Here is a 26,237-nt window from a genome sequence, read left to right on the forward strand (position 1 = left end):
GATACTTCACTAACAGCCAGCGGTGGACTGGTTGCATACTGAGCCACCACAGCGCCTTATCCCCTAAAAGCCGCAGCTCGTATCTATCGGCGATACCCAGAGTGCTGCAGAGTGCTGCAGAGTGCTTGCTGTCGCTTTTACCAATGAAAGACAACACAGCCGTTCACTAAAGCCGACGGCTCGACGGCTTTATGATCGGCCCACAGCCAACGCCGTCCGATATGCGACTCCGGTCAGGAAATCGTATACAACATAGAACATGGAGCGCCTGCATATATCGCCAAAACACTCTTTTGCAATCAATCGCTATTTGGAATCTGAAGTGCTGACATTTTAAAAAAGCATTTTACGGCCGTATCAAGAGGAAAGAGGCACCGGTTGATTGAGTTGGAGACAGAAACGAAACAAATTACGAGAAAAAGAAACAAAAAGAAACAAAAATAAGATGTTGTATGATGGGATCTGCTGATAAAAGAACAAAAGCAAATTACACGTGTAGACGCTTGGACAACAAAGACGGTTGGCCTTTTCGGCCCAATGTCCCGTGTCCCGTCTTCTCTTCGATTCGTAGCCTGAGCCCGAGCCCGAGCCCGAGCCGAGCGACATGGCCTTACAGTCGCTGCCCTCCGTCGTGTTTCGCGCATCACTCGCTCTACCCCATCTCCTCGCCGTGTCCTTCCCAACAACAAAGGACCCTGCCACCCCCCCTCTCCATGCACTCGCCTCACTACCACCGCCACCACTCCCTTGATCATGGCGTGGCGGTCTGCGGTGGAGGCGGCGGCGCCTTATTGTCGTCGCTGTCTGGGCCGAGGCCGGGCGGCATGGCCACGTCCAGCGGGCCCGGTGTCTTGGGCACCAGCATGGGCCCGACAGGCACGGGGATGCGGTCGGCCAGTTTCTGGCCCGAGATGACCTTGAGGACCTCGTCCTTGTCCAGCGTCTCGTACTCGAGGAGCGCCTTGGCGAGCAGGTCGAGCTCTTTCCGCTTCGACACGAGCAGCTTGCGCGAGCGGTCGTACGCCTCAAACAGCGTCTTCTGGACCTCGGCCTCAATGACCGACTTGGTCTCGGAGCTCAGCTGGTTGTAGCGGCTCCAGAATTGGACGGGGCCAACCTTTTCCGACATGCCCAGCTGCGTAACCATGCGATATGCAATGGACGTGGCGTGTTCGAGGTCCTAAGGTGGCATGTCAGTTGAAGTAGATCGCAAAAGGGAGGTTGAATCGGAAAACTCACACTCGACGCGCCGCCCGTCACCATCTCGTTGCCGTAGACAATTTCCTCGGCCAGCTTGCCGCCGAGCGACACATCGATCATGGCCAAAAAGTCCTTGACGCTGTACGAGTACTTGTCCATCTCCGGCAGCATGGACGTGTGGCCCAGCGAACTACCGCGCGGCAGCACCGTCACCTTGTACAGCTTGTTGGGCGCCGACGGGCTAAAGTAGCTCACCAGCGCATGGCCCGCCTCGTGGTACGCCGTCAGCTCCTTCTCCTTGGGGCTGATCACCATGCTCTTGCGCTCCGCGCCCATAATCACCTTGTCCTTGGCCCAGTCAAAGTCCTTCTTGCTCACCGACTGCGACTTGGCCTTGCTCGCATGGATCGCCGCCTGGTTGACGATGCTCTCGAGCTCGGCACCCGACAGCCCGGACGTCTGCAGCGCAATCGAGTTGAGGTCGACGTCCTTGGCGGCCTTGACCTTGGTGGCGTGGTGCTGCAGAATGGCCAGGCGACCGCGCACGTCGGGCAGATCCACGTTGACCAGGCGGTCGAAGCGGCCAGGCCGCGTCAGCGCCTTGTCGAGCAGCTCGGGGAAGTTGGTCGCAGCGAGGATGATAACGCCGCTGTTCTGTTCGAAGCCGTCGAGCTCCGTCAGGAGCTGGTTCAGCGTCTGCTTCACGTACGCAGCGTCGCGCGAGTTGCGACGGCTGCCAATGGCGTCCAGCTCGTCGATGAACACAATCGCAGGCGACTTGGAGCGCGCGCTCGAAAAGAGCTCGCGAACGCGCTTGGCACCAACACCGACGTACACCTCGTCGAACTCGCTGCCAGACATGTAGAAGAAGGGAACACCGGCCTCGCCGGCCACCGCACGCGCCAGAAGCGTCTTGCCGGTACCGGGCGGGCCCACCAGCAGGATGCCCTTGGGCAGCTTGCCGCCGAGCGTGGAGAAGCCGGCGGGGTTCTTGAGGAAGTCGACGAGCTCCTGCAGCTCCTCCTTGGCCTCGTCACAGCCGTGGACATCCGTGAAGCGGGTCTTTTGGCTCTCGGCCTTGACCTCGTTGTCCGAGCGGCCCGTTGGACGTTTGAACGTGTTCAGCCCCTCGATCAGCATCGTTATCATGACCAAACTAAAGTACGTGAACAGACAGAACCAGAGGACAAACTTGACCCATCGAAAGAGCACGTCGCCAATCGGCTGGTCGACCACAACGTGGATCGGCGCGTCTTTGGCACCCGTCCCCTGCGCGCCCTTGCTCACAGCAATGGACGCGCCACGGTGCTGCGCGGCAATCGCCTGGCCCACGGCCTGCAGCTGGGTGGCCGACAGCTGGGAGTTGTTGGCAGCCAGGCCGGAGCCGCTCATGCCGCCCACGACGGCCGAGCTATCGGCCACGGACGATGGAACAGCGCCGGGCGTAGAGCTAATCATGCCCAGGGCGCGGTGGTAGGCCTCGGTGGTGGCCTCGTTGGAGCCGAAGCGGCCCGAGTTGTAACGCTCGATGACAATCATGGGCATGTTCGCCTTTAGGAGGACCTGGTAAAAGGCGTTCTGGGCGGACGCGCTGCTCGGGTTGCGGTTGGCGGCGGCCTCGCGGTTCTCGAGAAGGTTGCGGGAGATACCGCCGGACAGGACAACACTCCGGCGCTGCTGCTGCAAGCGGGCCATCATGTGCTGCGCGGCCTGCGTGAACGGCACGGCGGTCCGGCTTGACGTGAACGAGGAGCCGGTCGACGCGCGCAGAGACGACGACGTCAGACCAGAGGCACCGCTGTAAAAGCGCATCTGTTGACCGGCAGTGGACGTTGTGGGGCGGAAAAGACGGTGTACGGTGGAGGTGGAGGTCGATATTGTCCTTGTCTGGAGGAGTCTCGATGCGCCCGCCTGCGCAACGCCAGTAACGGCGAGACGCAGGATCGGGTTGGCACCCATAACCTGCGGCATGTCTGAAACAAACAACCGGGCGTCGGTCGACTCAGCGTGGCTCGGTAGACACGCGCAATAGCCTTGCTGTGTTCGGGGCACTCGGAATGAAGGGCCGATATCGTCGATCGTGGCGCGGCGTATTGAGCGGCCGGTGATGTCGGCGACCGTGTTGTCCTCGACTACGCTACCGAGATTGGGGCACTCTACGAAGCGAAAATGGTATGACCTGAGGTAGGAAGCAGGTTGGTGATTGCAGTTGAGCCGTTCTGCAACAATGGTTAGCAAGAAAACAACAGGCAAAGAGTCACATGGACAAGCAAGATGCAGGCACACGCAAGCATCTGCTGCTCGGCCCGGAAACGGATTGTCGGGGCCCACAGACAGGCCGGTAGCGCACAAAGAATGCGTGATGCGGGCAGACGTACAAATCGTCGTCGCAAAGCGAAGGCCGTATATTGGAGAAGAGTTGTCCCCAGGGGGCAATGTAAGGAACGAAAGACAGTTGATGCAAGGCGTCGCAAAATGCAAAGAAGTAACGGCCAAAAAAGTACAAATGAAATATACAACTTGAGAAATGAACCGGAAAGTAAAACGGCGATGCGTAAGAGCGGAGGGGATATTGTTCGTCGGGGTCGTCCTGGGGTGGTTGTTGGCGGCCGGGAACGAGGACGGAGAGAAGAGGAGAGAAGAGAATCGGACCAAGGTAGACGAAGGACAGCAAAGGAAGCTGAAAAACCAGAGGCCGGGGGCGGCGGTTGCTCCACAGACGCGATTTCGGATCCCTGCCTGTTCCGTAATAATCGTGACTGGGCTGGGCCTGGCCTGGTCCGCTGGGGCAAGTGCAGCCAGCAGCAAAGTGCCCATAAATGGCTTACAGAAGGCCTAAGTTGCAGTGCCCGGCCCGCTAAAGATGACTGTTACGCGGTAAATTCAGTGGTCGCACAGCAAAAATACTTTGGCGATGATTCCAGGGCCGGCAAAAGGCAGGAGGTAGGCAAGACATTTCCTTTGTTATGGAAAGAGCGTTCGTGAGAGTGAAAACACTGACGCTGGTGGCGGAATCGAACGGAGGCGGAAGGCGCAACGCAGGCAGTTGGGACAGTCAGGAGGCACGATGTTGGCCAATTCATCGCGCCAGCCAATCCGCATCGCCCAATACTTCAACCGTTAGCGCATTTGGCCCGTCCTTGCGCCGTCTTTGTGGCCGGATTCTTTGACCTTCCATCCGTTGTACTTTGTACCTTTCACGTGCTGTGTCACAGGATCCGTGTCCGGGATTGTCACGTGCTTTTCTGCGAAAGGTGTACCTCCTGTTGTTGGACCACGACTTATCGTGTATAAAGTGTAACGAATATCGGAGTATACCACATATGCATTGTACGATGCAGTCAAGTTTTCATACTGACACTGACTGCCATCGAGGCCACTCACCGAGAGTTTACATCGAGCCGTGCCCGCAAGTAGAAAGAAGAGGACAACCGGAGGGATGCAGGAGACGTAAGATACTTTAATTAGGAACGTAAGACAGTAGCCGGTCGCGTGGCCAAAATTAGGCCTGCAGGTTCTGTTTCCAGGGGGGAACCGCCCCGGATTGCCTTCTACGACACCACTGCACGCCCACTTAGCACCCCGCGATTGCCGAGACCTGCGCTAACTTACTTTGTTCCAGTGCCTGGCTGCCCCTGACGGCAGGCGCAAACCAATGTTTACACATACTTTCTGTCGTCGACTGGGATTGGCGCAGCAAGGCACTGACATCTGGCTGCGTTTCGCCGTGGAGCATAAAACTTGATATTTGCGCCCGCATCTTCCCATTGACTTTGGCGACGCTCCTTTTGGCAACAACCGGCGTCTTGACCGGCATATGTTTACGACCTCTTGAATATTCTTACTTTGCTTTCTCTTCTTGGACACCGCTTACTCGACATTGCCGGTGCTTTGGTTTCCTGGATTTGTTTTGGGCCAGCCGGCTTCTCGTAGATTACACGAGAAGCAAAACTTCCTCAACCTCCCACTTCCGTTCGCGTGTACGACGACGGGAGCAGCAGCTACCCGGGACGCACTCGCCACTTGCTGGCCTGCCCTGTGAGTCTCTGACTCCGCGGCCTACTATGGCGCTCATCGAGGGCTGGATGCCCCCGACGCGGGAGCACTACAATTTCATTTTGAGACTGTGGACTTTCTACCCAATTGTGAGTCTTCTGGCGTCCCCCCCCCCCCTCCCCCCACCCGTATTCTGTCTTCTGTCATTCTCCGCTGACCGTCAGTTCCCCTCGCTGCAATGGATCATCAGCTGGTACGGCATGGGCAAGACGTCCGTTGACAGCCGCTTCAACATCCCCGGGCGCATCGCCTGGATGACGATGGAGAGCCCCGGCTTCCTGACGCTGGTCTACATTATGGGCACGCTCACCAAGGAGCAGGGTATCGCGGACCTGCCCTGGCAGAACAAGGTGCTCGCCGGCCTCTTTGTCATCCACTACAGCTACCGCGCCATCATGTACCCGCTCATGGCGCCGTCCATGTCGCCCATCCACCTGCTGGTGTGGTGCGCAGGCCTCATCTTCCAGCTCTTCAACGCGACCAGCATAGCCTCTTGGCTTGCCGCCTACGGGCCCACGACGGCTGCCGAGTGGGACGCGCAGCTGTCGCCCTGGCCCACGCTCCAGTTCGTGGTCGGCATTGCCGTGTTCTATCTGGGGCTGGCGGCCAACTACTACCACGACGACGAGCTGCGGGAGATACGGCGGCGCGAGGAACAGCGGCGCGCGCGCAAAGCCTTGGAGGACGGCACGCCGCTTGAAAAGGTGGGCAAGCACTACCAGATCCCCGAGGCCGGGCTGTTCAAGTACATGCTGTACCCGCACTACTTTGTGGAGTGGGTGGAGTGGACGGGCTTCTACATGGCGGCGGGCTGGGGCTGTGTGCCGGCACGCATGTTTGTGGTCAACGAGGTGTTTGCGATGCTGCCACGGGCCGTCAAAGGCCGGCAGTGGTATATCCAGCGCTTCGGTGCTGACCAGGTGGGCCGTCGCTATGCTGTGATCCCGGGTGTGATTTAGATGCTAGCCGTGATGGAGATTGGATACATACACGACGAGAAGAAAATTCCACTTCGCGGCAGTACTCTCTACAGGAGTGTTGATAGAGGAGGAGGTGGGTGTGACGGTGCAATGCGCATGCGTACCGCATAATGCTGAATTGCCGGTGTCTTGCCGGTGTCATATATGTACAGCAGGGTGTCTCGGCGTTTTACATTTGCAGATAGGCCAGAAAAGGAACCTGAAAGATGAAGAACAAACTCCAAAATACAAATACCCAACATGCTTCGTCCTTTATATCACACCATGGCCTACGCCAACTTACCTGGCACGAAGGGGTGGCCCGCGCTCAGGCCGCCGTCGACCGCCCATGCCTGGCCGTTGACGTAGCTCGCATCGTCGCTGCCCAGGAACAGCACCGCGCGCGCAATCTCGTCGGCGTGGCCCCCGCGCCGCAGCGGGTTGAGCTGGCCAATCTTGCCCTGCGTGCCGCGCGCCCTCGCTGTCTCAAACACAACCGACGTCATGCCCGTCTCGATCAGCCCAGGGCAAACGGCGTTCACGCGCACGCCCGTGCCGACCAGCTGGAACGCCAGCGTCTGGGCCAGCGAGATGACGGCCGCCTTCGAGGCCGAGTACGGCGTCGACCCGGCGTTGGACCGCATGCCAGCCACGGACGCTGTCATGATAATGCTGCCGCCGGCCACAGGCTTGGCGGCGGACGTCTTTTGCATGGCCGGGGCGGCGTACTTGGCCGCCAGGAACGGGCCCAGGGTGTTGACACGCAAGGTCTGCATGAAGCCGTCGGCGTCGACGTTGCTGAACACGGTCTGGGGCCCCAGGATGCCGGCATTCGCAAAGAAGACGTCGAGGCGGCCGTAGCGCTGCAGGGCGTCGGAGATGACGTCGCGGACGGCGGCCTCGTCGGCTGCGTCAAACTTGCGGACGTGGATGTCAACGGACGGGAAGCGGCGGTCGAGGTCCTGCTTGTGGGCAGCAAGATGGTCGTCGGCGAAGTCGCATAGGTAGACGGCACGGGCGCCGTTCTGGGCGAACTGATGCGCCGAAGCACGGCCAATGCCGAGAAGGGAGTTTGCGCCTGGGAAGTTTGCGGGTCAGTACAGCTATACACACGGACACACGTACACAAGCACCACTAATGTCTGTCTATTCATCTACACGTTGAGGCACAGAGGCGGGTAAATAGCTGCATACCGGTGATGATCACGATTTTGCCCTTGGCACGCGGCTCCGTGGAGTCTTGCGCGACCTGGTGGATGGGCGGGTAATCTTTGGGAGCCATTGTGACAGTTGGTATCGGTGGACGATGGGAAAAAAAAAGCAAAGGCTGAACAGAAAAAACAATAAACAAAAAGGACGCTTCTACATTTTGGAGTGCCGCAACTCGCAACTCGGAGGCGACCCCAGCTTTTTGTTCTTACTTAGAGTGCGGCCAGCTCTTGCCTAACTCGGAGAGCCGAGGCTTGGTTCAGCTTCAGTTGCACCTTCCCTTGGTCGTTCTTTCCCCTCTCTTGGAGACACACTCTGGCGCCTTCCCCACACTAATATTCACTGACTCGTCGCTACCGTTTGATATGACGCTAAGCTTCAAAGCAAAAAAAGCCCAGACTTTTGAGGCTTGAAAGTCGAAGCTCGAAATGCGATGTCAACGACAACGACACGCCTACTTAGAGCTTCAGGGAATGAGTAGACGGTGCAGACTAACAGGTCAGTTTAGGAAAAAAACCAACATCATACGAGATGAGAGCATCGCCAGAATAGTCAACGGCTCAGTTTGACCCTCATCCGCACATGCTGGCTGGGCATCTTATAGCATGGACGAGATACACCCTGACATCGTTAACAGCATGGAGATCGACATGGATGCTACGCCTACACAAGAAGTAGGGACACCAACAAGGCAGCTGAACGGGCGTGCCCATGCCAAGGACGGCCGGCCCAAGAAGCCCAAGCCCGAAAGCAGACTCGCAGCCGTCGTGCGCTGCTGGCTGACAAGCGTGCTGCCGACTCTGCCCGGGCAGCCCCTGTTGGCGGACGTGTCACTGCCAGAGCGGTCGATCGAGACGCTGGTGGCGCAGGCGCCCAAGCGCTGGGTGGTCTACGAGCCCATGGTGCTGCTGCCGACGGGCAGCTTCAGCTTCGGTTTCAACGCTGGTGCTGCACCAACAACGACTTCCACGCCGATGTTGTCAACGACATCGACAGCGTCCGTGGTCTCGTCCACGTCACCGGCGCCGCCGCTATGGCAGGACGTGCTGGCCGCCGTGTCGCGCGAACAGCAGGACCAACTGTGGCGCGACATTCTACTGGCGCTGTCACCGCCACCGCGCGGCTCGGAATTGGGCGAGGGCGTCGTCAACAACGCGCAGTTGACACACTTGGCCGTCAATGAGGGGATCCCGCTTCGTACGAGCGGCACAGACGATGCAGAGAACATTTTACGGTCCCCGACCGGCCTGCGGTTGCTCTACGGTGACTTTGGCCCGGCCACCACGGAAAACGGTGGTCCACCGACGGCCACAGACTTCCGGCGCACCTTCTGGGTCAGCACCAAACAGAACGGCCTCTACCAGACCTGGGCGCCTCGGTGGTCCATGTTCAGCCGGGGCAACATCAAGGAAAAGGCGAGGCTGCTGGACTGGCAGCATGGTGACCCCAACAACGGCTGGGCCGTCGACCTCTACGCGGGCATCGGCTACTTTGTTTTCTCGTATGCCCAGCGCGGCCTGCGTGTGCTCGGCTGGGAACTCAACCCATGGAGCGCGGAGGCCTTACGGCGAGGAGCGGCGCGCAACGGCTGGTCGGCCCGCGTCGTACGGCGTGCGGAAGACTTGGCACGACCAACGGCCGATGTGGTGTTTTCGAACCTGGCAAACGACGACGATGCAGACGAAACGAGTAACACAGAAGACGCTGAAAAGGACAGGATGGATGGCGACAACAAACAGCCCGAGATTGTCATCTTTGTCGAAGACAACGTACATGCAGCACGGCGGCTTGCCGAATTGCGCACAGCAGCATCCGAGGCGTCTTCTTCACCGCCAGGCCCGACGCTCGGCCACATCGTCCACGCCAATTGTGGACTTTTGCCAACGAGTCGCGACACATGGCGGACAGCATTTGATGCTGTCGTGGGCCGTCCATCACAAACAGGAAACAGCAGTAGCAGGACCGGCTGGCTGCACCTCCATGAAAATGTCGGTGTGCAGGAGCTGAGCAGCCGGCAGGCGGAGATCCAGGCACTGGTTGCGATGTGGGCCAGCGAGGTGCCGGGTGCGTGCGTGGCCGTCGTCGAGCACGTCGAGCAGGTCAAGACGTTTGCACCGGGCGTTTGGCACTGTGTGTTTGACGTGCGGATTGCGGTATGAGACGGCCGTCTGGAGCTTTCCAATGCCAACGATCGTCGCCTTCTAGAAGGTCTCTCTTGACCGCTGTTTGCATCCACACGAGGGAAATCACCCTGGACACAGTCAGCCCGTCAACCCACCAAAACGCGACCAAAGGCAGCAATCAGAAGCAAGCAGCCGGAGGTGTGGTATGACGAGAGATACGAGCTTGAGGGTAGGGGAGGAGAAGTTCAGCTTTTCTTGTATTCTTCTGTCCACGTGGAGAACGTGTTTAGAAGGATTCTAACGCATACGGGAGAAGAAGACAAAAATAGTGAAAGCGAGAGATCAGGGGCCAAAGAAGCCCAAGGCTGGTTCCCGGCAGCGTGGACATTGGTAGGACTATATGTGTGCCCTGGCCCTTTCACGTTTGCTTTAGACCAATCGCCAAGCAAAGCCGCCTCGACGAAATAACTGTGTGTACAACACAATGCAGGATCCTGGCCGAAAAGGTTCGGGTATCAACCAATGGCTGTGATGGAGCCTGCCTAGATCCAGAGACAAGGGCATCCACCCGCCCTGCGCGACCATTTTCAATCACTCGCAATCATCTGCGGCGCTCCACTGCGACATTTCCATGTGGTGAATAGAAATAGGGTCAATAAGAAGATTACGATAAGCAACGTCACGAAAAAGAAAAGAAGGGAAAGAGATCTGGACAAGACTCCAAAGAATGTCGGTGCGACTAGCACACGGCCCCTTTCATAATATTTCGCATGAGACCACATTCCGCCCTGCGATTCTCATTAAGAGGCCGACCTAAAGGGCCCGACCAGCGGCGGCCGGACTTCAAGAGGCTTCCTGCATGGGCACACGCCTTCGACGCTCCTATTCTGGATGCGACGTGTGTCCTCTGCATTGCCATCGCATGCAAAGACTCGTACCTGGGTTTGTCCCAAAGACTTTGTCGGAATCTGTGCGGCCTGCTCGCCCAAGTCAACCAGGCCGACGTACTGCACCACCCAACACAACGAGGTACAGCATCTGCCACTGTCGGAGAGACAAACAAACAAAAAAACCTGTCATTTGGCCGTCCGCTGTTTCTGACAGCGAGATCGAAAGCCCCTGTTTGTTTTGTCTGCCCGGTCTGTCAGGTTGCCTGGCTGAAATATCCTTGCATCCTTCGGAAAGAAGAGAAATGGGAGATACAGGATAAATAAGAGTGCCCGCCGTTCTGTGGCAGGTCGCCTAGTCGGCACAATCATTGGACACACCGCGATGAGCCCAAATTACGCATTTTTTGTCCTCGTCACCTTTCAGTGCCCATTCTTTATTCCCCGTTGTCGTCCAGCAGCACGCCGAAAATAGCTCGCCTTGCACAGCATGCTTTTTCAAAGGGGAGATTTCTCGTGGTACGGGGAAGACGATCGCAGCGAAAATCCGAAAAAGCGAGGGGGAGAACACAACGAGGCAACGGGGCGACGACAGGCTGACAATGGTACAGCTCGTACCTTGCAGCGATTGTGTGCCGCTGTGGCGTTTCTCCCTTTCCTTCGTTGTACACAAAAAGCAACGAAGATGAAAGGCACCGTCCACAAGCATAGAAATCGACGAGATTCTTTTTCTTTCTTTACACAAACAGACCAGCCGTGTCATCGCCCTGGCTTGTTAGGCTTATTCTGGTTTACATCCGCCAACGTCAGGTATCGAGGTCAGCCAAAGACAACGCAAACGGAAGCATGCATTTATCGAGTGGCTGCATGTCGTACAGCACTATCGTGTCCTGTTTGTGTCCTGTCTGTGTCCTATTTGTTAATTTTTCAATGCTCGTTTGCCCCCCCTGAATGAACTTTACGACCAGTCTCTGCTCTCCTCTCGACCTCGTCAGACGGAAACGCACAGAGCCGTGTTACACAGATGGTTCCCTCTGCCTATGCCTGCTTTGGATGTACTCTGTACGCAACGCTCGGATGCAAACATTTCTGTCCCCTTCATGCTGTTTACAGTCTGCGTTTATGTTTGGTTTGCCTTTGTATTCCCGTTTGTCTTTCGCTCTCCGCTTAATTTTGTGCCGTCTGCAAACACAAACAGGAACGATTACAGCGTCGGTAAACGATTTTCATGATTCCGTTTTGCATTTGACTCCCGGGCCATTTGTAACAACACAAACTGCCTTGAAGGTGGCCTTGTGAAGGGTCACTGTCGCCGTCTCCCATATAGCTTCCTCGTTTTGATTTCTCACCACCTACTGACTTCTTGCCTGTCCCACGCTGCGGTCTCTCATGCTGTCTCGGACGTCAATATCTGCCCGTCTGCCTGTCTGCCTGTCTGCCTGTTTCTCCCATGTTTCCCCTGACATACCGCCGGTCGGACCATGACAAGGTCGGGGCCACAGTTGCCAGTGACGGCATAGCCCGTTACACCGGACAATTCCCTCTTTCGTTTCCAGTTTTCTCCCGTTGTTTGCTCGTGTTGGTTCTCGCTTAGGAAATCGCCTTCTCGCTCCACACTGCCTCTTTTGGACAGACACCGCCTCTTGTCTCTGGTGTCTCTGACTTTTTTATTCCTCTGATTCTCTGATTCTCTGATTCTCTGATTCTCTGATTCTCTAATTTCGCAATGTCTTTGGATTCTTGTTCTACTTTCATATCCCTGGCCACTTGACCTGACAGGCCGATGCTTGTTCCCTGCTTCTCGTAGTTATATTGCTCCTTCGCCTGACTGTCTGCTCCTGTCTGTGGCCCGCCTGTACTTGTTAGGGTCCCCTGTTCAGGTAGCTCTGTTGCTGTTCTGTCGTTTTGTTTTCTGTCCGTTCGATCAGATCGATTCCTGTCTGCCTATTCGCCTGCCAGTCTTTCACTCCGCCGAACTCGCCACTACTGACTTCCTTTGCCTGCTGTTCATAACACACATGTTCGGGCCAGCTCATGTTTCCCGTCGTGTGTGTTCATGTGCTGTCATTCCCGGTTTGTGTGTCGTTTGTATGTTTCTTGTTTCTTGTTTGCTCCAGTGGCCATGCCAGTCGTACTGTCCGCCTTCCCGTTCTCCCCGTTTCCCACCCTTCATCGGCCCTTTGGCTCTCGTTACACGTGAATCAAAACATGTCCGCCTCTTCGCTCGCTTTGGCTCTCTTTTGTTTCTCTTCTTTGTGTTTTTTCTCCTGTCTTGACTTTCCCTCGCTTCCTCTTTCCAACGTCCATCCTCCTTCGCTACTGGATTAATCTATCTGCAATCTACCCCCGTTGTTGTCTGCCTCCATGCTTTCCTGCCTGACTGTCTCTCCTGTCTCAAAACATTGCTCCATTGTATGTGATTGTTGTTGCTGGTTGAGTCCCGCGTCCCTCGCATCTCCGTTCACTTCCTGACCTCTCTCGCCTCCCCCGTCACTCCCCTTGTCTTCTTTACCCCTTCTTACCTTCCTCCTCCCCACCTGCTCGTGTTCTGTTTATTTTATCACCAACCCCTACGGCCTGGTTAACGGCCGAGAACATCAACAATGGGCCTACCCGAGACACCAGCCCAGTGTCTCTGTCCCCTGGATCGAGGAGGAGACAACGAGAGTGGCAGCAAGAGCATCAACGATCGCAACGTCCATGATGCCCACGATATCGATGCCGATGACAGCAAGTCCCTGGCCGGCGTTCGATATTCTGCCCAAGACAATATACAATCGTCACTGCCAGTCTCGCCATCTCCCCGCCCAGCCCTCCGCCGATCTGTGTCGACAACCTTTTACGACGGCGGCGACGCGCAGAAGTGCATCGACGCGTGCCGTCAAGGGTTCCTTGAGTCTCTCTCGTCTTCGTCCTCGACGTCATCGCCATCCCTCTCTGATACCTGCTCGCTCCTTTCGTCCAATACGACCGCCCAACAGGAGCTCTGGCAGCTCTACTGGTGTGACTCGGCCTTTTGCGGCGTCTGGATTGACAACGGCGGCGGTGCCGGCCAGGATCGTAAGTAGTTGTTGACTGCGGTTGAACAGGGCGGCAGGACCTCTTATTGACACCATTCTAGCCAACGTCGATATGATCATCAACCAGTGCCAAAGGTAGAGTTCCTTTCTCACGTACTGTCCATGTGCAACTGCGCTAACCTGCCAGCATCGGCTTCTCCTCGATCTACGACCCGGGCCCACCGCCTGCAAGCTACTACTGCAGCAGCTTGCTCGCAGCCGGCCCGTCGGCAAACCCTTGCCGCAACCGCGCCGCCGTCGCTACCGAGACGCAAACAAAAACAGCAACACCGACCGCGGCCATGACCACCACCACTGACGGACAGAAAAGCCCCGCCGCGGCCGGCACGGCACTTGCCACGCCGCAAAACAGCCAGCACCTGACAACAGCCGCCGGAACACCCGTTGCGGCAACCTCCTTATCCTTGGGGTACCTTGCTTCGGCGCCAGCAGCAACAGGATCGCCCGGAGCGAATAGCAGCACCGACAACGACAGCAGCGCCTCGGCATCACCCTCGAGTCTGTCTCGCGGGCCATCCGCCGGCGTCAAGGCCGCCATTGTCGTTTGCATAGTCGTGGTCGTCCTGCTGATCGCCGGCATTGTCCATTGCGTTTTGCGCCGCCGGCGCAGCAATATGCTCGGCCAACAGTCGTACCAGCATCGCCGCGGAGGAGGATGTGGAAATGGGGCACGCGGGGACGGCCCGTCCTGTCGGCCCTCGCACGGCGCCAGCAACGACGGTAGCTTCGGCCTTGCCGCCCGTGTCCGTACGATGCTTTTCCATCCCGGTCACGGTCGAGGCACCCACCGCGACGAGGTGCCGACGCCGCTCATCTCAGCAGCCAATTCGTGCAATTCGGTACGTGGTGTGTCCGTGGTGGACGGCCAGTCCACAACACAGGCATCGCCAAAACAAAATGGTTCGCGTTACTCTGCATCATTCTGGAAAGCACGAAACACACGGACATCGCAAACGTTGTATCCCGACCCTCGCACGCCGCCTCGGACAGCCGAGCGTGTCCCACGCAGTGTCCTTCCGACGTTCTTTGCCCGACGGCAGCGGGAACGCAGCATCTCACCGCCGTTGACATCGCTGTCACCGCCGCCAAGCCCAACGCAGATGAGTGCCCGAGGTCGGCTAGATACGGATGCCGACGACGACCTCCACCCGAGCCACAACCGCAACCGTGCATCGGCCGCCAATAGTGGCAGCAGCTACTACGGCTACTATGGCTACAACGGCAATTTTGTGCCCTACTACTTCCCCAGCTCGCCCATCTGCGCGCCAACGACAAACAAGCTGGAACCGCGGCGCGAGCGGACACCGACGATCCGGCCATCGACGCAGCAGGAACAGCAGAAAGTAGAGCAGCAGAAGAAGCAGGAACAGAAGCACGGCTTCTACAATTTTCAAAAAGCCGCCGACGGTGACGCGGATCGAGAGCCCGTGCCGCCTCTCCCTCCACTTCCACTCCCACACTCCATCTTCTCCACGAGTGTTGCCGACGGGTTGGGCTGCAGCAATGCAGGCCGTGGCCTGCGCTCTAGCTACGGTAGCTACTCGACCGTGACCAATGCATCGTCGACCATCATCCCGGCGACCAGTCTCTACGGCAATGCAGTGACAACCGACACCTTCGAGCCAATGATGCCGCTGGCGAGCATCACAGGGTCGTGCGGTACGGGTTCCTCTGACGCTACGTCCAGCACGAATATGACCATGCGCGGTCCTGCCAGCCCGGTCCGCCCCAAACGGCCACACGAGGGGCCTCTTGAGATCCCGGGCCTTGTCAAGCCAGACCCGCCGCCAGCTCCGCCGGTGTTCCACTCGTACGGCCCCGGGGGGCGCAGTTTTAGTATGCCGGCAACGGCGTTTTCGGTAACGTCCGCCGGCCAAAGGAGCGCCAAGACCACGACGCGTATGACGAAGGATGAGGCCATCTTGCCTCCATTACCACCGCCGACGCGGGCCCTACCGCCACCACCGTCGCCACCAAAACAACAGGCCGACATGGACAGCATCGAGTCCCTTGAGCTGCCACCGCTGCTCATGCGAGACGACGACGAGGAAGAGGAAAGGGGCACAACTTTGCGGTCCTGGACGGCTCCGCGGCGACGCCCAAGTCCTTCTCCGCACAGTCCCAGCCACGACCACGACCACGACCACAACCACAACCACAACCACAACCACCCAGGGCCCGGCAACAAACCCGCCACAACGACAGCCTCCTTTTCGTCCACAGTCAGCACCAGCACAGCCAGCGTTCTCAGCAGCAGCACGGCAGAGACGGCCAGCACGGCCACTACCGTGACAAGTATGCCCTCGACGCAGCCTCCGCGGCAGCTCTTCTCGTATGCGTCGCCATCGACCGCCTCGTCGAGCCTAACGATACGGCCATCCGCTTCACAAACTAAAACCAAGACACCGTCGACGGACGACAGCGACACTGACGACAGCCTGTTCCCGTCGCGAGCCATCTTGGACAGCGATGATTTCTAATGGCTTACCATTTCGCTTTGTGTTGTCAGAATTCGACAATGACATTCCATTTGTTTCCATTCTTATGCCCCGCCGTCGTCTTCCTTCTGTCCATGCATTTCATTTGGTCGCTATGGCTGCTACCCCTTGAACTGAGTTGGGCCAGGTGCCTTTGCTTTTTATTTGTATTGTCGTTTTATCTATACGATGTTTCCTCTTGGTATATTTGTCGTGTTTGCCGTGTTTATCATTGACTGCCTTTGATACCTTCTCGAATGGGATTCGGTAACTGGAAATCGACATTGGTTGAACAACGTGGAGGTCTCTATGATTTGATCCATATTTTACTATATATTCATGCCATGCTTTTGTCTTTTATTCCACATCCGCTGCTTCAAATACGTGCTTACTAAGAGAGAATTCAGATACTGTGGAACAAAGTCTCGAACCAAACGTGTTGTTTACATATCGTCTCCTGCAGTTCTCGATGCCACTCCTCTTCCGAGGCTGTTAATCAAGAGCATTATGCCATGCAAACTGATTTCCCGGTGCGGGTTGTAGTGTTATTACCACGTCCTCCTGTTGGTGCAGCCCCGCAGCCGCCCTCTATTTACACATTCATGCCTTGCCTCCTTTTTGTTGTGATATCGCATCCCTCGTTAAGGACGGGGTTGCGTTCAACCGCGTGCGTCAGCTGTTATGTATTCTATATTTATTTTCACAACGAATGAAGTCTCAGAGCGCCATCGCCGAATCAGTGTTCTCAGGCAAGGCGTTTCAGCCCGGCAGTCGCCAAATGCAAGGCGCTTCGCGAGACAGCAAAAGCGACAAATGAAAATGCAGACAGCCCTTGCCGCTGGGCCGTCACTTACACAAAACGGACACACCCCTATAAGACAACAACAATGGCAGTGGAAATATGGAGGAGAGAAAAGGCGAAAGGAAAATTACAAATTTTGTATAAAGTGAAGAGGCACCGCTCTCAGACCTGTCCCAGGAACTGCCTCTCAGATTGGATATACGCCATCACAGCCGACTCAAAAGCATGCCCAGTATGCACCAAGAAAATTACCATGACGCAAGTATTGCGGGCGTACTTTGCAGCCACATCCACTTAACGAGCAATAAAAACAGCAAGCAGAGCCTGGAACGACGCTGCTTTTCACTTTGGAAATGAGCGAGGCACCAAACGAACAACACATACAGCGAGAGTTGAGACGACAAAGCATATAAAAAGGATGTAACATATTCAAAATATTCAACTAAAAAAGCAAAATGGTAATGATACACATCGAGAGGCGATCTCGACGAACAAAAAAGACAAACGCAAACACCTTCAACCTATTGCCACCGCCATCCCTCTCTTTCCCACCACTACTATTAACCCAATGGCACCGACCCGCCCGGCCGAAATGATGATTGTTGTTCCCTGATTTCCCTCTTAGATATCTTTTTTTTATTCTTCGCGATCCCGAGCTGTTCCAAGTTTCCCTTTCCAGGTCATATGCCGATACCAACCGTTTTTTCTCCCAGTCGAGCACAACATAGGAAAACATCGAACAAAACAAGAAACGAAACCAGGTGTGATAAGAGGGGGAATGTCAAACAGATCGCTGGCCGTCAAATTTCCAAGTCGTCATAACAGAGCAAATAACTTCGGATAGCTCGTGGCGTCACATCAGAATTGAGAAAACACGCATAGCAAGACCAAAACAAAATACAACAAAAAAAGCATATCGAGAAAATGGACGCCAGTATCCCCCTCTTCCTACCCAGCCGACAGCCGACGGGGACACACCGACACACACACACAAAATGACAACGCACGCAACGCCAGTCCAGTCTCCTTTTCTCGCCAAAGGGCAGAATTATGCAATAGTGCGTGAAGTGGGGGCAATGCAAAATGCAAGTCGTACACGGTCGAGCCGTACGGTGGAATCTGTGTCGCGACAAACAGCGGGAAGCAAAAAAGTACAGTGAACAAGAAAAAACGAAGACGAAAATCAAAGCGCTTGGCCATTCGTCATGGAGGCCGCCTGTCATTATTGCGATGCAATAGGGGTAACTACCGAAAAGGAAAGACATCAAAGCAACGCCAGCGGCACAAAGCAATGACAAGAAAAAGGAATGGAAAAAAGGTTGTCAGCAAAAGAGCGCCGACTATCCGATCAGAGCACAGCGAGCAGGACAAAAACGAAGTGAAGGCGGGAAAATGCAGATGCAAGGACGAACAAGAAACAATAATGTTACACGAGGTAAGGTCCTCTGGGGTATTTGTGATGGGGCGCAAAAAAAATAACAAAGCAGGCGATGAAGATGAAAAACGGAGACGAAGGCGAAAAGAGAAAAAGTGGGAAGATATTATGCGGAATGGAGTAAGAGAAGACGCATTGGGGTGTTTGCTGCTGCTGACAGACAAATAGTCGACACAGGTGGTATGGTTTACATCTGCTCGATGCGTGCGCTTGGCATCTGAATGCCAGATGTCTCAAACTCAATCTTTGCCTCACCCCACGGGTCGTACACGGTCGAGCCGTACGGTGGAATCTGTGCCATCTGCGGCACAGACACCTCGACTGGCGACTGGTACGGCACGCTGTTGTACCACTGCTCTTCACCCGCGTGCTGCTGCGGCTGTGACGTCGGCGCGGCGTGGTGCTGCGGCGCCGGCTGGGGGACGGGAGCCTGTTGGTTGGGTGGTGCCGTGGCATAGTGCACCATGGGCGCGTGGTGTTCGATGGGCGAAGCGGTGTGCAGCGCATACGTAGCTGCCTGCGGTGCCTGGTGCGTATAGAAGCCGTCCTGTGTTGAGGGGCTGCGGCCTGACGTGGAGAAGCTGCTGGGGCTGCTCTGGATCGATGCCGCCAGACCGGGTGTCGCCGAGTAGGGAATTTCCACGGCAATGCGCTCAACCGACTGGCGCGGGATCTGGTGGTGGAACGGGGCAGCAGCGGACATGGGCGAGTTGGTGTTCATGGTGGCCACGCCCGGGTTGTTCTGATCCGTCACGTAGTATGGATGCTGCGGCAGGCTGGCGGCGCGGTGCAGGATGGGCATGCCCGCGTGGTGTGGCGCCATGGTCGTGACAACAACCGCACCGACAGCGGACGGGTCGTGAATCGGGTGGCTGTACTCATGCTGGCCGCCGGACAAGTTGTGGCGGTGGTGGTGCTGTTGCTGCTGGGCGGCCGCGGCGAAGTGCTGTGGCATGCCGTAGCTGACGTTCTGGCCAAAGTCGGCAAAGGACTGGGCGCGATGCAGGCCGTGGGCGTGGTGCGGCAGGCCGTTGACGACCATGCCCTGTGGTGCCGACGGCCAGTGCATGGCGCTGCTCTTGGGGGTGGACGGCGACTCGTCGCTGCCCGACTCGGATGTGCAGTCGTCTAGCTCCGACGAGTGAATGCCGCGCTGGTGCGAGCGGCGCTGGTGTTTGACCATAGTGGTCTTGCGGCAGAAGCTCTTCAAGCAGCCGTCATGGGCGCACTTGTACGGCCGCTTGCCGGTGTGGATTCGCCGATGGCGAGCCAGACTCGACGACTAATCTCGGTGGTCAGCGAAAGGAACCCCGGGGCGTTTTACATTCACCAGAGTCATACTCATGCAGGGCGACCTACGTCTGAAAAACGCTTGTTGCAGCCGGAGTGCTGGCACATGTGCGGCTTCTCGCCAGTGTGAGTACGGATGTGCACAGTCAGGGCACTGCGCTGGATGAAGCTCTTGCCACAGCCAGGCGTGTTGCACTGGTATGGCCGCTCATTCGTATGTATGCGGTAGTGCCGCTGCAAATCTGACTTGCGGTTGAAGCTCTGCGAGGATGTTAGGCCGACGAGCAACGCTCTCACGACGCACTCAGTCTATTCCCTCACCTCACGTACCTTGTTGCAAGACTGCCAGTCGCACCGGAATGGGCGAGGCGCGGGCTCGTGATCAACGAGCTCCATGAGTTCCATGTCTTTGGGTGAGAACGGGAGGAAAGGAAGGGGTACGTGAGTTTCTGCTGGTAGTTTGGGTGACGAAGTGATCAAAAAGCAGTCGACGGTCACGGACTAAAGTGTCTGTGGCACGGTTCGTGGAGGGCGTTTGATGGGCCTTTATATAAACACGACTGTGTGCGTTGGCGTTATATATATGTTGAACAGGATGACGTGACAAGAACAGCGGAAGGGAAGAAACGGCGACTTCGTGGGTCGTTCGACGACAGGTGGTGGCAAGTGAGAAACCGGGAATGGCAAAGTCCAGAGAGTAAAACTGAGAAGAGCCAGGAAGAGAAAGGGGCTGGTGCAGGATAGACGAAACACTGCTGCTCAAGATGAGCTGGGAAGCGTGATCGACCAGAGTGCGACCAAGCAGAAACGCCTTTGGTGAGTAGATCCAGCAGGCTCCAAGTGGTGTCAAGCGACGGCCGTTCCGGGTAGTGGGCGTACTGGGATCGATTTGCGCGTTCCGGGAATCAGTATAATCTGCAAAGCCAGGCAAGACCGAGAAAGAAGATGGCAAGATGTCAAAACGAGACGATCAACTGGGGATGCAAGGTGTGACTTGTTTTGAAGGCCAGCCCGGGAGCGTGAAGCAGGATGACAAGACCAGAAGAACCGAAGTGGAAGTAGGAAGGAGAATTGCAAAACGGAAACGACACAAGAGATACGTGCGCCGAGGGAGTATATCAAAAACGTCTCTGGCGAGCAGCGACCACGGCGTGTCCGGAGAAGTGAAGTAAGTTGTGAAGAGGAAACAAGGTGCAACAATAAATCAACAAAGTGGACAACGACACCCAAGGTGAAGGGGACCAAAGGACGAGGGGAGCTGATGTTCTTATGTTGAATGGACAGAGCAATCAGACGATCTCCGGGAGGTGGAGGGGGCCGGGTTCGAGATCGATGAAGACGGGGGAGGAGGGAAGATGGTCTCTTTATGAATTCATCGAGACGAAGGAGAGCCAGCGAACAAGCGAGAGAGGTAGTCGAACAAAGAGAAAAGAGGTACAACGTGGTGACTGAAAAGGAAAAAGGTGAAAGACAAGAACAGATGGGCTCCAGAGGTGTGCAAATAAAAAGATTTAAAAAAAAAAAAAAAAAAAAAAAAGGGAAGCTGGACAAAAAGGAACAGAAAGAAGTGGAGGGACAGGGAACGAGGTTCAGGGTCAAGCTCAAGCAATGGAAAGAAACAGTAAAAGAAAAGTAATCTGAGTAAAAAGGTACCATGGAAGGGGGGGGGGGGTGACAAAAAAAAATCGAAAGAAAGACTAGATAAATGGGAAAAGGCACTTACCCGAAAGGTTGCCAGGGCGCACAGACACACTACCTTTTTCGGCCTGTTCCTTTTTATTCTCTTGACGTTATTTCTTACCATGTCACGGAGAACCTTTTACCTTTTCTTCACTCCCCTGCCGCTTTTGCAGCTAGGGTAGCAGATCGAAAGCTGTTAGGCACTTGCAGCAGGCTGGCTAGGCCAGGGACAATCGCCAGTAGCCGTTGTAAGTTTGAAGGGGTAAGTGTATCTAGTGGAGTCTTCGGAGAGAGGCGAGGGAGGGGGGGGGGGGGGGTGGATGGTTGTGTGCAAGTCGCGGACAGCGGGCGGGCGAGGATCTTAGAGTGGAGAGGTTCCCTTGTTGGGCTTGGGCTGTCGCGGTTCCAAGCCGTACTCACTGCTTTCCGAACCTTTTGTCTTGTTGTCTTGTTGTCTTGTTTTTGCAATCTGTGGGCTTCTTTTGCTGGCCTGATTTGTTTTTCTTTATTTTTCATTTTCCTTGCATGCCATTGTTTTTTTGTTTCTTGGCTCCGGTTGTAGACATTGTTCCGCCTCCCAAAGAAATCACCTTCCAAGGGCGTGTTTGTTAGCTTGCTTTCAACTCCAGGCTGATCGGTGTTAGACGATCTGTTGTGGAGGGTGGAGGATAACACAAAGCGAGATCAGATGCAGGAACGAGAAAGACAAGGACGAATAGCGTCTGGCCCTCAAGAAAAGAGGCCACAAAATGGACAGAATGCAAAAGCGCAGCTTAGAGGCCACTGTGGGCGGAAAGGAGAGGGGCCGAAAAACGACGATGCGAGGGGTGTGCGCAGAAAAGCAAATGAAAAGGGAGAGCTTGTTCGTATGCTTCTGCACGCCGTAGACGTCTGTGTCCTCCGTGTACGTACGACGTACAAAGCCAGGATATCTTGAGGTCCACGACGCAGGTCGAAATTTTAAAATTGTCTACTGCGAGGTCAAGTCAGACACAACGACACGAAACCGTGCCCAGCTGATCTGGAAGTCAGGTTGCAAGATGCCTCATTATCCTGCCTGCGTAAGTCGTTTGCAGGCATGTACCGTTGAAGGAAAAGGCGGCACGTCGCGGTGGCAGTTGGAGATGTTTCCCTGCCAGGTAAATGTTGCGAATGCTAGCCACACCAGCCAGGGGGCGGTGTAAGTGAAGAGGAAATGCTTGGTAAACGCTGTTCTGGGGATGTGTTGCCTCTTTCGCAAAGCTATATCATACCACATATCGATATTAGAAACAGAGAACGTCGTAGACTAGAATAAGAAACAACGACGTAAAGGGCGAAAAGGGAAATGAGCAGCCACAAGAAGTGTGTTTGGCCTTGCGGCACAGAAAACGCGCTGTACGCAGAAGTAAACATGTATCACTCAATACCATTACGCCGATGACAGCTCTTGATGTAATACAACAGAAATAAACCGATACGCAGCAGACTCACCTCCTCGTCTTCTGATTTCCTTGAGTTTTGTTGACTTTATCAGACTTTACGTCGTGTCCGCAGTTTTATTGAATATTTTCAGCTTCAACTGCATCGCTGTGGCCGGAGAAAGTCTGAAAGACGGACGCTCTTTTCTTGGTCGAGGTGGAGAACGATGGCGACAGAGGAGGCGCAACACAACATGGAGGAACAGCAGACACAGACCGGAGAGACCTGATTGAGGGGTTGGAGGAGGCAACAAAATGCTCGAGCGTCGACCGCACTGCTACATTGCAAAAGACTCCGTGCAGCACGAGTACGAACGGGCGACGGCTGCGTGTGAAGAACAGGAGGATGCATCTCGAATTTGTCCTTCGTTTTGTGATATACGAAGAAGTTGCATGGAGCATGGGAGCAGCGCGCCAACAACGGCGTTGTTGCGGTTGTCGTGGTTGTTTTCGTATCGTATATTTTCTGTTTTGTGTTTGGCCCTGTTACAAAGTGAGATATGAGTATCGTTATATCTGCCAAGCTCTGTGAGCACACCTCTGCACTGTATCTCTGAGCGGTGCACAAGCATCACACCTGCATGGTAGAGAAATTGAGAGGCGTGGTTAGAGGAGACGAAGAGAACAAAAGCATTTGGGGCTTCCTAAAACAGAAGCACACCGCAGGAATCACGGAAAGGATGAGAATGCAGAGACGGCAGGAGGGCATGGAGGCGGATGCAGAATGCAGGTCTAGTGAAATGGATTCTCTGTGCCGTGTTGCAGGAGGCAAGCCGATGCAAAAGAAATTGTTTGAACGGTAGTAGTTGACGAATGCGTTGAAATGCAAAAACTGGGAGTGAAAGTTCAAATCAGCATCAGAATCAGAATCAAACCGAGAGTCGAAGCCAGTCTGCAACAGACTAAGAAGATCGCCAGTAGCCGATTGTGAAATCAAAAGCAACAACACTTTGAATATCCCATGTCAACCAAACTTGACTTGAACGCATAGAGCAGAATGGCAACAGTGTCTTGCCCTACAAACGTCCCGGCCAGTGTGCCAAAAGCGGGGAAAGATGACTTTGTCTGAATCGAGAACTGGCACAGAAGAGACAGCCGAGAGGAAACACAAGAGACGCAATCGGCGCGGGCATCGCGGCTCATCAGGGCAAGCAGAGAACTCGCTCTGGGGAGGCCTGGTCAGGAACCAAAGATGCCTCCAATTTGGTTCAAGACGAAATATGAAAAGAGAGGCACTACACGAGGCCTGAGGCGTGCGCGAGGGGAAGGGCAACCCTCTGTAAAGGACAATAGAGCGAGAATCCACAGGGCCTCGAAGACCAACAACGAGGAGATCCAGAGGGCAACCAGACGCGCACCTAAGTCGAGAGCCAGAAAAGAAAGAAAAGAAAAGAAAAGAAAAGAAAGAAAAAATATCAGCCCACCGTCGCTATGTGAGTGGATAGGCGACAAAAGGTCAAGCATCCAGGAGCAGGGTCATCCCTGTCACCTGGCTTCACCTTTTCTTGTCCTCTGGCTCTGTTGTCTTTCTCGTGGTCTCTGGTGTTGTCTGGCTGGCCCCGCCCACAACTGATCGGATTGGGGGGGGGACGAATTAATTCCGTTTTTACTTTCCATTTTCCGCGTGGTAGTCCCCTCTTGTCGTGCCGTGTTGTTTCTCAAAATGGCAAAGCAGGCTGGGCGGGAAAGGGAGAGTCGGGTAAGGTGCAAGGGTAGGTGGCCAAAACGAGAACAGCTTGCCGCTATTGGGGGTGTATGGCTGTTGTTGAAGAGAGGGGAGAGGAGAGAGGAGAGTGTGAGCTCCACCCCTGCAGCTGCCCACACCCCTTCCAAACACACCCCTCTGAGGCAGCCGTTTTGGCCACCTTTTGGCTTTCTCTCTTACTCTCTTTGCCTGCCTGTTTGCCCGCCCTGAACCCTGGGACAATTGTTGTCGTCTGCAAAAGAAGTCCCTTGTTGTGAAGGGAATGGAGGGCGAGCGTTCCGGTGACGGGTCCTACAGCAGCGGGGGATTCATTTTCGTTCCCTTTTCTGTTATTGTCGTCGCCATTTTCGTTTGGCGCTGTCTTTCGTCACGGGTTCTGTCTCTGGCAGGTGACCCCTGCATTCTTGCAATTGTTAGAGTTTGTTGAAAGTTGATATAGCGGCTTGGAACAGAAAAGATAGTACGATGCATGACGGGACAAAAGAACTGCCCGGTAAGCCAGGCCAGAAGGTCAAGCAGCAACCTGGGGCGATTGTGAGATCTTGTTCTCCAAGGCTCCCCCGGTCGACACATCAACCCTGTCAACACCACCTTTGCCGTGCTGTTTGTAAATGACTTCTGTCCACAACGGAGACGCGGTAGTTGTCAAGAGAGCATATCTTACCTTTAGTTCTTGCTTTTTTGCCTCTCCTCGTGCTATTATCGTGTGCTTTTTCGTTTCCCGACGTTGGTCAATGTATGCAGTGCCGCTCAGGCCATGGTGGCCGAGTACGTGACTATAGTTGCCGCTGTTGCTGTTGTGGCCGTTGCTGCTTCCTATACTTCTTCGTATTGTCCAGATTCCCTGCCGCGTTGTTTGGTGCCGTATGTGGCTTTCCTTGATGCCTATGGATTGACTCTTGCGTGGTGGTTGTTGTTGTTGTTGCTTGGGCTCCTCCTTGGTGCTGTCTGTCGGTAAAGATGAACTACGGCAAATTGGGACAGTCTTTCTTTGTCACGATAAGCAAATTAGCTGGGTCGTTCTTTCCACAAGGCGCAAAGAATAGAGTATTGCACGCCTACGATATGGCCAAGATAGCAAGATGAATGTGCTCCTGCCTTGTTTGCAGAATCACAAATTGACTAGTGCAATTGGCGAATGATGCAACGCGGTGTGGGAAGGCGCGGCAGGCTGAGATGCACGTAGGAGGAAAGAGCGCCACGCGAAAGAGCTGGCACGAAGTACAAATCGGGGGTTGGAAAGATATGAAGCGTCGCTCTTTCCGTCATTTGCGTTTCTGATGCCGTTGGAGAAGACGCACATTGTTCCTTCCTTGTCTACGAACCTACAAATCCCAAAAGGTGACGGTGACAAAGGGGGCTCGTTCCTGCTGTAAGTTACGTTCTGCGCATCTTCGCACTGAGTATGGAATAGTACGAAGGATTGCGTAGCGCAGGGGAAAGTACGACGGGAGCACAATGCAACTTGTATTTTGCATCTTGAACGTCGTATAACGCACCGCATTCCGATGCATCATTACGCAACAGGACGTGGACTTTGCCTTGTCTATTTCCGCGATATGTCTCCGGCATCCTTCCGGTCACTCAAAGCACAGAGCGAGCCTGCACAGACCTATTTTCAAGTAAAGAGCAGACAACGAAACAAAATGGGATCAACCGTCCGCAGAATCGATATGACATCGCTGCAGCAGGAGTAGGGTCCAAGACACGGCACAGACGGTGGGACGAGAAGAGCAGAAAGGGGAAACAACACGGGGGCAGAATACGCAAAACAGAGAAAAATAGGGGAACACAGACGGAAGACAACAGCAGTGTTTGGGAAACGAACACGCGGAAAGCAAAAGAGGGAACAGGACACAAAGCAAGATTCCCAG

The 26,237-nt window shown here is 55.2% G+C and overlaps 5 protein-coding genes across 5 annotated transcripts; 2 read left to right on the forward strand and 3 right to left on the reverse strand.

The window, feature by feature from the left end:
* Positions 1–751: 751 nt before the first annotated feature.
* Positions 752–3,171, reverse strand: SPBR_04112 (ATP-dependent metalloprotease; the record flags this gene model as incomplete). Its single annotated transcript, XM_040762395.1, has 2 exons — positions 752–1,180; positions 1,240–3,171. The coding sequence occupies 2 exons, from the start codon at positions 3,169–3,171 to the stop codon at positions 752–754; spliced, it is 2,361 nt and encodes a 786-aa protein (XP_040621552.1).
* A 2,228-nt stretch (positions 3,172–5,399) lies between these two features.
* SPBR_04141 (uncharacterized protein) lies at positions 5,400–7,497 on the reverse strand (the record flags this gene model as incomplete). The annotated part of the gene is made up of 3 exons (XM_040762424.1): positions 5,400–6,187; positions 6,520–7,293; positions 7,410–7,497. 3 exons carry the CDS (start codon positions 7,495–7,497, stop codon positions 5,400–5,402), a joined length of 1,650 nt encoding a protein of 549 aa, XP_040621553.1.
* A 532-nt stretch (positions 7,498–8,029) lies between these two features.
* Positions 8,030–9,583, forward strand: SPBR_04219 (tRNA wybutosine-synthesizing protein; the record flags this gene model as incomplete). The annotated part of the gene is made up of 1 exon (XM_040762502.1): positions 8,030–9,583. The coding sequence occupies one exon, from the start codon at positions 8,030–8,032 to the stop codon at positions 9,581–9,583; it is 1,554 nt and encodes a 517-aa protein (XP_040621554.1).
* A 3,454-nt stretch (positions 9,584–13,037) lies between these two features.
* SPBR_04073 (uncharacterized protein) lies at positions 13,038–15,994 on the forward strand (the record flags this gene model as incomplete). Its single annotated transcript, XM_040762357.1, has 3 exons — positions 13,038–13,494; positions 13,556–13,580; positions 13,642–15,994. 3 exons carry the CDS (start codon positions 13,038–13,040, stop codon positions 15,992–15,994), a joined length of 2,835 nt encoding a protein of 944 aa, XP_040621555.1.
* Positions 15,995–18,415: 2,421 nt separating this feature from the next.
* On the reverse strand, positions 18,416–19,923 carry SPBR_04228 (c2h2 finger domain containing protein; the record flags this gene model as incomplete). The annotated part of the gene is made up of 3 exons (XM_040762511.1): positions 18,416–19,510; positions 19,588–19,779; positions 19,849–19,923. 3 exons carry the CDS (start codon positions 19,921–19,923, stop codon positions 18,416–18,418), a joined length of 1,362 nt encoding a protein of 453 aa, XP_040621556.1.
* Between the last annotated feature and the right edge of the window lie 6,314 nt (positions 19,924–26,237).

The sequence above is a fragment of the Sporothrix brasiliensis genome, assembly GCF_000820605.1.
Source record: "Sporothrix brasiliensis 5110 chromosome Unknown Cont16, whole genome shotgun sequence".
Lineage (NCBI taxonomy): Eukaryota > Fungi > Ascomycota > Sordariomycetes > Ophiostomatales > Ophiostomataceae > Sporothrix > Sporothrix brasiliensis.